Source organism: Cygnus atratus, chromosome 4 (assembly GCF_013377495.2).
Source record: "Cygnus atratus isolate AKBS03 ecotype Queensland, Australia chromosome 4, CAtr_DNAZoo_HiC_assembly, whole genome shotgun sequence".
Lineage (NCBI taxonomy): Eukaryota > Metazoa > Chordata > Aves > Anseriformes > Anatidae > Cygnus > Cygnus atratus.
In genome coordinates, this window is record NC_066365.1 from 77288790 (window position 1) to 77297927 (window position 9138).

General features: G+C 71.7%; 2 protein-coding genes across 2 annotated transcripts; both read left to right on the forward strand.

Moving 5' to 3' along the window:
- The first annotated feature begins 64 nt into the window (after window positions 1–64).
- CDC25B (cell division cycle 25B) lies at window positions 65–4727 on the forward strand. The gene is given in 17 exon segments (XM_035571762.1): window positions 65–241; window positions 565–686; window positions 789–840; window positions 1470–1511; window positions 1705–1741; window positions 1869–1970; window positions 2061–2180; window positions 2364–2498; window positions 2786–2860; window positions 3083–3225; window positions 3227–3257; window positions 3355–3450; window positions 3609–3671; window positions 3772–3870; window positions 4081–4214; window positions 4347–4458; window positions 4530–4727. Coding segments are annotated over 17 exon segments (1674 nt in total). The 5' UTR covers window positions 65–71; the 3' UTR covers window positions 4671–4727.
- Window positions 4728–5249: 522 nt separating this feature from the next.
- On the forward strand, window positions 5250–6892 carry AP5S1 (adaptor related protein complex 5 subunit sigma 1). The gene is made up of 2 exons (XM_035571778.1): window positions 5250–5440; window positions 6493–6892. Exons 1-2 carry the CDS (start codon window positions 5250–5252, stop codon window positions 6890–6892), a joined length of 591 nt encoding a protein of 196 aa, XP_035427671.1.
- The last annotated feature ends 2246 nt before the right edge of the window (window positions 6893–9138 follow it).

Consider the following 9138-nt stretch of genomic DNA (forward strand, 5'->3'; position numbering starts at 1 on the left):
TTTATTTCGGTTTTTATTTTTTTATTATTTTTTTAATTATTTTTTTTTATTTTCGGTTTCCGCCCCCCCCCATGGCGGCGCAGAGCGGTCCCAGCCCCCGCCGGCCCCGCGGGCTGCCCGGGCTGGCGGCGCTGCTGGCGGTGGCGGCGGGGGGGGGGCCGGGGGTGTCGTCGGGCACGGTGGGGATGTCGCCGGTCACCACGCTGGCTCGCGACATGGACAAGCTGGCGGGGCTGGGCAGGTGAGTGGGGGGGGTGACATGGGGGGTGCTTTTGGGGGGGGTGCTTTTGGGGGGGAGTGATGTTTTGGGGGGGTGCTTTTGGGGGGGCTGTTTGGGGGGGGTGCTTTTGGGGGGGTTCTTTCGGGGGGTGCTGTTTCGGGGGCGGTGCTGTTTCGGGGGGGTGCTTTTGGGGGGGGTGTTTTGGGGGGGGTAGGTGATGTTTTGGGGGGGTCCCGGGGGGTGATGTTTTGGGGGGGGGGGTCCCGGCCGTGGTGCGGGGCTGGGACCGGTGCGGGGCTGCGGGTGCCGGTCCCAGCCCCATGCCCCCCGCCCTTGCCCCGCAGCCACTGTGACACCCCCCGGAGGAAGGCTCCGGGGGGGCCCTTCCCGGGCCCCCGGTGCCGCCTGGCCCGCGCCTCCTCGGGCTCGTCCCAGGACTCCGCCACCTCCGACGCCTCGGATGCGGGTGAGTTTGGGGAGGGGGGCACGGGGGGGGGTCCCTCGTGGGGCAGCCGAGCCCCCCCCACGCACCCCAACCCCTCCTGCTACCCCTGCCCTGTCCCCCCAGGAGTGGGCCTCGACTCCCCCACGCAGGAGGACCCCGAAGCCCTGGAGGACGTGTGAGTGCCCCCCCCCAAAGGGACCCCCCCCCTGTACCCCAATAGCACCGCGTGGGGGGGGGATCAGGGGTTGCAAACAGTCAGGAGCAGCCCCCCACCCGGCTGCCCCCACCCCCCCCCGGCAGCACCACCCTGCACAGAGCCGCCTTTACCCAAAAACCAGCCGGGGGGGGCAGGAAGCCGCAGCCTGTTCCGGGTGGTGCTGGGCGCTGGGGGGGGGGGTGGGGGCAGGATGGGGGGGCTGCAGGCGGGCCCTGTTCCCCCCCGTGTCCTCCCCGTGTCCTCCCCGTGTCCCCCCCGTGTCCCCCCCGGCCGTTGGCAGCGAGGGGGCGGCAGGGCAGATGGCCGGTGCGTCCCCGCGGCGCTGGGGGCCAGATGGCGGGGGCAGCGCTGGTGGCCCCCATTTGCATACAGGTGGGGAGCGGGGCTGCGGGACCACCCGCGGGCCCTGCACAGCCTAACCCCCCCCCCCCCCCCCGGGCCAGTGCATGAGCCAGAAGCAGCCTGGGGGGGGGGGGGGGTTGGTGCTGGAGCTGGGGCCTGGGGGCAGCATTGAGCCCCCCCCCCCAAAAGCACTGCCCGGCGTGGGGGTCCGACACCCCCTGACCACGGCTCCGCTCTCCCCGCAGCTTCGAGAAGGCCGTGCTGGAGGCCGGGAGGGTCGTCACCGAGTAAGTTCGGGGGGCTGCCCCCTGTCCCCGGTCGCCCACCCCGGGTCTGGTTCACGCCTGCAGGGGTCCCTGTCCCAGGGCTCTTTTGGGGGGGGGGGGGGTGTCCATGGCATCCGGGGGGGGCACGTTGTATGTATTGTACCTGGGGCGCCTTCTCCGTGGTTTATTCCCTTCCTTTTCCTGCTTTCTGCAGCAACAAGCTCCTCATCCGGAGAATCCACTCGCTGCCGGTAAGTCGTGGGGGGGGCAAATCCTGCTGTGGGTCCGCCCGGGAGGAGGCTGGAGCAGGGGGCACGGGACTGTGACAGTCCCGGGGGGGCCGTGCAGCACCTCTCACCCCCCCACTCTGCCCCGCAGCCGCGGCTCCTGGGGGCCAGCCCAGCCCTGAGGAACATCTCCAACTGCAGCGAGTTCAACAGCCCGCCGGCGAGAGAGCAGCAGGGGCAGCCCCGGGACGATGTGAGTGGGGCAGCCGGGCTGGGGGGGGCTCGGGGAGGGGGCAGAGGGCTGCTATAACGCTGTGCCCCCCCCCCCCCGTCCTTCCCGCAGGAGGGGTTCGTGTTTAAGAAGCCCCAGAGGCCGGGGCACCGCAGCCGGCTGCAGGCGTCGGAGGGGGGCTCGGGGAAGGAGCCCTTCGCACAGAGACCCAGCTCCGCGCCCAACCTGCTGGTGAGGGGGGCCGGGGGGCTGGGGGGGGGGGGGGGCTGGGGGGTGCCGCTGCTGTTCACAGGAACCACAGGAGCAAATCTGTGTGCCTGGACACCCGTGGGTGTGGGGGTGGCACCAATGAGGGTATCGGGGTGCCCCATATCCCAGTGGGGCCCCTGAGCCACGGGCTGTCCCCCCACCCAGTTCGACACCCCCGAGAAAGAAAACCTGCCCGAGGGCGAGAGCCCCGTGGTGCTGCGCCGGTGCTCCCTCACCTCCTCCATGGCCGAGGAGGACGACGATGGCTTCATGGAGATCCTGGACGAGGAGGAGATGAAGGTAGGGAGGGCTCTGCTCTGCCTCAGGGGCTGTGTCTGGGGAGCAGCCCCTGCCCCTCTGCAGCACCGTGCCCCCCCCCCATGTTCCCCCCCCTTTTTTGGCTGCGCCGAGTTCCTGGGGTGGGCTAATCCCTACGGCTGGTAAAGCCGAGGGGGTGTCAGAGCTCAGGGACACCCCAAAACTGGGAGCGGGGTGACCGAGCTGCCTGCAGCTGCCGTCCCCCCCAGGGGGCAAGGGGGCAGCAGGGCCGAGCCCCCTCACGCTCTTCCCCACCACCGTGGCAGCAGAGCGACGCGGAGGTGCCGCCGGGGATGGCGAGCCTGCTGACCGCCCCGCTGGTGAAGAAGGAGGAGGCAGAGCCGGTAGGTGCAGCCCCCCGAAGAGGGGGGGCCTGGCTGGGAGCCCCCGGGCCGCTCCCCGCTGGGGGCTCAGAGCCGTGGCCCCTGGCAGAGGGGCTGCGGGGTGGGCAGCGGCAGCCCCGGGGCTTGGGGCACGTCGTGGGCTGCTGTGGGCTGCTGGAGCTGGATCCTCGCCCTGGCGGGACCAGCGGAGCCCACGGGACCCTCGTGGGGTTCTCCCCCCAGCAGCGCCCCGCCAAGCGCAGCAAGTGCCGGCAGCTCTTCCGCTCGCCCTCGATGCCCAGCAGCGTCATCCGGCCCATCCTGAAGCGCCTCGAGCGGCCCCACGACAGGGACACCCCCGTCAAAACCAAGCGGCGCAGGAGCGTGGCCTGGCACCCCGGGCGAGGTGGCGGAGCCGGTGGGTGACGGGGGGGGCGGTGGCGAGGGGCCCCCTGCCCGCGCCGGGCCCCGCACCCACGCCTGGGGGTTGGTTTTTTTGTCCCGTTCCTTCGCAGAAAGCGCGGCTGATGCGCTCCAGGTCCTTCTGCCAGGAGGAGATTGAGAACATGCTGGCCAACGACCACCGGGAGCTCATCGGAGACTTCTCCAAGGTGGGGGCCCTGGGGGTGCTGGAGGTCACGGGGTGCCCTCAACCCCCCCAAAACCGAGGGTGGCCTGCGGAGCCCTGCTGGGGGAACAACACCCAGGCGGCGAGTCTGGGCCGGGCGGGCGCCCCCGGTCAGCCCCTGACCCCGCACAACGCCTCCAGGCCTACCTGCTGCAGACGGTGGAGGGCAAGCACCAGGACCTCAAGTACATTTCCCCCGAAATGGTAAGGGAGCGGCCCCGAGAGGGTAAGGGAGCGGCCCCGAGAGCCCCCCCGCCTCGCCCCCAATGCCGGCGGGGGCTGACGGGCTCCTCGCTCCCCGCAGATGGTGGCGGTGCTGAGCGGGCAGTTCAGCAGCTTCATCGAGAGCTGCGTGATCGTGGACTGCAGGTACCCCTACGAGTACGAGGGAGGCCACATCAAGGTCAGAACCGCTGCTGCGCCCCGGGGGCTCGCCCTGCCCTTTTGGAGGGGGGTGGTATTAAAAATATCAAACGCCAGGGGTTCGAGACGCTCCAAGGGTGCTGAGCATCTTCGCAGAGGGTGCTGTGAGGGTGCCTGGGGTGGCGTGGGGGGGGTCACCCCGACGAACCCCAGGAGGTGGGGGGCTGAAGGCGCCTCCTCTTCCCCGCAGGGTGCTGTCAACCTGCCGATGGAGCAGGACGTGGAGGAGTTCCTGCTGAAGAAGCCCATCGTGCCCTTCGACGCGACCAAGCGCGTGATCGTCATCTTCCACTGCGAGTTCTCCTCCGAGCGGGGGCCCAGGATGTACGTTGGGGCCGGGGGGCTCTTGGGGACTGGGGGCTTTTGGGGCCGGGGGCTCTTGGGGCCCGGCACGGCCTGGGCAAGGGCTGCCCCGAGCATTCTCTGCCCCCCTCCCATCGCCGCCCCGCTGCCCAGGTGCCGCTTTGTCCGGGAGAAGGACCGTGCCTGCAACGAGTACCCCCACCTGCACTACCCCGAGCTCTACGTCTTGAAGGGGGGGTACCGGGAGTTCTTCCCCCAGTACCAGGTGAGCCTCCCCCAAACCCCCCCCCCCCCCCGGGGCCGCGTGCCCCTCTGACGGGGCCGCGTGCCCCGCAGGCGCACTGCGAGCCGCAGGACTACCGGCCCATGCACCACGCCGACTTCAAGGAGGACCTGCGCAAGTGCCGCCTCAAGAGCCGCACCTGGGCGGGCGAGCGCAGCCGCCGGGAGCTCTACAGCCGCCTCAACAACTGCTGAGTCCCGGGGGCACCGGGGGACGGGACCGGGGGCGGCCCCGGAGAGCCCGGCCGGGACCGGGGGGGTGGGGGGGGCCCAGGCCCCGTCCCCCAGCACTTGCAGCCCCCTCCCGGGGCTCCGTGCCCGCCCGTTGTACCGGGGGGCCGCAGAGAAGCACTTAGAGCCGCCCCCGCCCCCCCCCCCGGATGGGTGCCCCCGGTAAGGCCGCGGGGGGCGGGGGGGGGCAGGGCCGCGCCGCGTGACCGCGCCGGGCAATAAACGGGGCCGGGGCCTGGCAGGCCGCGTCCGCCCGGGGGCGCTTCCGGGTACGGGCAGCGGCTTCACCGCCTCGCCCTCCCCGCTCGCCTTTCCGCCAATTAGAGCGCGTCTTCCGCGTCGGCTCGGCCAATCGCGTCGCGCCAATCGCGTCACGTGCAGGGGGCCGGCCGCGAGCCTCGCCGCCCGCACCCGGTTCTCCCGTCGCCCACCAATCGGATCCGAGCGTCTCCGCGTCAGCCAATCGCGGGCGGAGGGGGGCGCTTAGCGCCGCCCCGCTCCCACGTGACGCTCGGCGGGCCGGGGTCGCGGCGCGGCGTTGCCATGGTGCGGGCGTTCCTGCTGCTGGCGCTGGGCGGCCCCGGCTCCGGCCCTGGCCACGCCCCCGGCCACGCCCCCTGCCGCGTGCTGCTGGCGCGCGCCTTCGCCCCCCCGGGGACCCCACCCGGGACCCCCCCCGGGTCCCCCCCCCGGCAGCGCCTCCGCCGCAAGGAGCAGCTGCTGGCCGTGGCCAGGTACGGGGGGGGCGGGGGGATCCCCCGGGGGGGCGGGGCTCGGAGGGACCCCCCCGTAACCCCCCCCCCGGGGCTGCGGGACCCCCCCAGGGGAGAGTCCTGTTTGGGGGGGGGGGGAGGGGGCTTGGGGGGAGGGCTGTGGACCCCCCCCCGGTATCCCCAGGGCTGGGGGACCCCCATTGTGGGGGGGGTCTGGGCACGGTGGGACCCCTCCGTACCCCCCCACTGGGACCCCCAGGCCGTGGGACCCCCCCAGCGGGAATCCCATTTGTTGGGGGGGGGGAGGCAGGGCTCGGTGGGAGGGCTGTGGACCCCCCCCCCAATACCCCCAGGGATGGGGGAACCCCCATTTGGGGGGGGGCCTGAGCTCGGTGGAACCCCCCTGCACCCCCCCCACTGGGACCCCTGGGCCGTGGGACCCCCCTGCACCCCCCCCACTAGGACCCCCAGGCCGTGGGACCCCCCCAGTGGGAATCCCATTTGTTGGGGGGGGGAGGCAGGGCTCAGTGGGAGGGCTGTGGACCCCCCCCAATAACCCCAGGGTTGGGGGACCCCCATTTGGGGAGGGGCCTGAGCTCGGTGGAATCCCCCCTGCACCCCCCCCACTGGGACCCCTGGGCCGTGGAACCCCCCCAGTGGGAACCCCATTTGTTGCGGGGGGGTCTGGGCTCAGTGGGAGGGCTGTGGACCCCCCCACTCCGTCCCCCCAATACCCCCAAGGATGGGGCAGCCTCATTTGGGGAGGGATAAGGCTCGGTGGGAGGGCTGTGGACCCCCCCCCAGTACCCCCAAGGATGGATGACCCCCATTTTGGGGGGGGTCTGGCCTCAGTGGGAGAAGCTGTGGACCCCCCCCAATACCCCCCGGGATGATGCTAGCCCCATTTTGGGGGGGGGCAGGGCCCGGCGGGACCCCCGGGGCCGTACATCCGTACTGGCCCCGGGGGTCCCGCCGAGGCCCTGTCCCCCCCCCCCCCAGCAAGACGTTACCCTTGCCCACATCGGGGGGGGGGGGGTGTCCTCACCCAAATCCCCCCTCCCCCCCCCCCGCAGGCAGGTCGCCTCCCACTGCCACCTTCACCAAGCATCCTCCGGCCGCCCCCCGGCCCCGCCGCTTGCCGAGGACCCCCCGTCCCTCCACAACGCCCCGGGGGGGCTCTTCCGGCTGCCCCCCGGCGACCCCTTCCCCCAAGGGACCTCGGTCGCCTGGCTGGCGGCCCCCAACCTCGCCTTCGCCCTGGTCTGCGACCCCCGGGAGAACCTGGCGCTGGCCGAGGGCACCCTGCGGCACCTCGCCCCCCGCCTGCTGGCCGCCCTGCGCCCCCCCGGCACCGGCGTCCTGCTGCGGCCCGACGCCGCCGACCTCCTCCTCGACCGGCTCCTGCCCCACGGGCAGCTCCTCTTCCTCAGCGAGCGCTTCCTCCAGGCCGCGGACCGCGAGCTGTCACGCTGAGCTGGAACCCCCCGGGGCTTGGTTTTTGGGGGGGAAGCGGGGGGGGGGGGGGAAAAGGGGCTGCGGCTGGGCTCTGGGGGAGCGCGGCGGGGGACGAAGCGATGTGCTGGTAAAGGGTGGGTTATCGTCGGTTTAATGCACGGGGAGGGCTGCGGGGCGGGGAGGTGTGCTGCTGGCGGGGGGGGGGGGCGGGTTGGTGATGGGGTGAGCGGGGTCTGAAATCATTGAATGGGGGGGGGACGGAGTGGGATAGGGTAGAGCAGAGCGGAACGGCATGGAATGGGATGGACTCGAGTGGAACGGAGTCGTTCAGACTGGAAAAGACCCTTAAGATGAAATCCAGCCATCGACCTGCCACCGCCAAGCCCACCGCTGAACCGTGTCCCTGACTTGGTTTATTCCAGGGGATGGGACGGGATTGGGGGCGGGATTGGGGACGGGATGGGGACGGGATTGGGGATGGGATGGGGACGGGATGGGGACGGGATGGGGACGGGATGGGGACGGGATTGGGGACGGGATGGGGACGGGATGGGGACGGGATGGGGACGGGATTGGGGACGGGATGGGGACGGGATTGGGGACGGGATTGGGGACGGGATGGGGACGGGATGGGGACGGGATTGGGGGCGGGATTGGGGATGGGATGGGGACGGGATTGGGGACGGGATGGGGACGGGATGGGGACGGGATTGGGGGCGGGATTGGGGACGGGATTGGGGACGGGATTGGGGATGGGATGGGGACGGGATTGGGGATGGGATGGGGACGGGATGGGGACGGGATTGGGGATGGGATGGGGACGGGATTGGGGATGGGATGGGGACGGGATGGGGACGGGATTGGGGATGGGATGGGGACGGGATGGGGATGGGATTGGGGACGGGATGGGGACGGGATGGGGACGGGATTGGGGACGGGATTGGGGACGGGATGGGGGACGGGATTGGGGACGGGATTGGGGACGGGATGGGGGACGGGATTGGGGATGGGATGGGGACGGGATGGGGATGGGATTGGGGACGGGATGGGGACGGGATGGGGACGGGATTGGGGACGGGATGGGGACGGGATGGGGGACGGGATTGGGGACAGGATGGGGACGGGATTGGGGACGGGATGGGGACGGGATGGGGGACGGGATTGGGGACGGGATGGGGACGGGATTGGGGACGGGATTGGGGACGGGATGGGGACGGGATGGGGACGGGATTGGGGATGGGATTGGGGATGGGATTGGGGACGGGATTGGGGATGGGATTGGGGACGGGATTGCGGATGGGATGGGGATGGGATTGGGGACGGGATGGGGACGGGATTGGGGACGGGATTGGGGACGGGATGGGGACGGGATTGGGGACGGGATGGGGACGGGATTGGGGACGGGATTGGGGACGGGATGGGGACGGGATTGGGGACGGGATGGGGACGGGATGGGGACGGGATTGGGGACGGGATTGGGGACGGGATGGGGACGGGATTGGGGATGGGATGGGGATGGGATTGGGGATGGGGGTGATATGGGATGGGGATGGGATTGGGGATGGGGATGGGATGGGATGGGGATGGGATGGGATGGGATGGGGATGGGATACGACAGGACAGGACAGGATAAGATAGGACAGGACGGGACAGGCTGGAACAGAACGGTTCGGTTCGGTTCGGTTCGGTGGGACGGGACCTACAGAGATCACCGAGCCCAACACCCGAGCACCTCAGGGCTACCAGGAGCCCAGGCGCGTTCCCGAGGGCCCCGTCCCAGCGCCTGGGCGCTGCGGGCACGGGGCACCCACCGCCCCGCCAGGGGGCTGCTGCGGGTGTTTGCCCGCCCTCGGGGGGAAGAAATGCGGGCGCCCCAAAGCGAAGGGGTCTTCCAGCTCTCCTCCGGCTGCGATGGAGCTGCGGGCGGCCGCAGCGGCGCTTTGGCCGGAGAGGAGCTGAGCGGGTCGGGGGAGAAATGTCAAAGCTCCTGCGCCCCCCCCCCCCCCCCGCTGCCACATCCGGGAGCTGGGGTCTGCGCACGGGGGGGCTCAGCCCCTCCTGGTGCCGCACCGGGGCTCCCCGGGGCAGGGACGGGGCGGCCACGGGGGCCCCGGGGGCTGGCAGAGGGGGACGGGGGCAGCGCGGAGGTGGGACGAGGTGGGGGGCACGGGGCGAGGCGGCACGGAGGCACGGCAGATGTTTGATTCAATTTAATTCAAGGCAAAGCGCTGGGCGCCGCCGGGCGCTCGCTTCGCCCCGGGGAC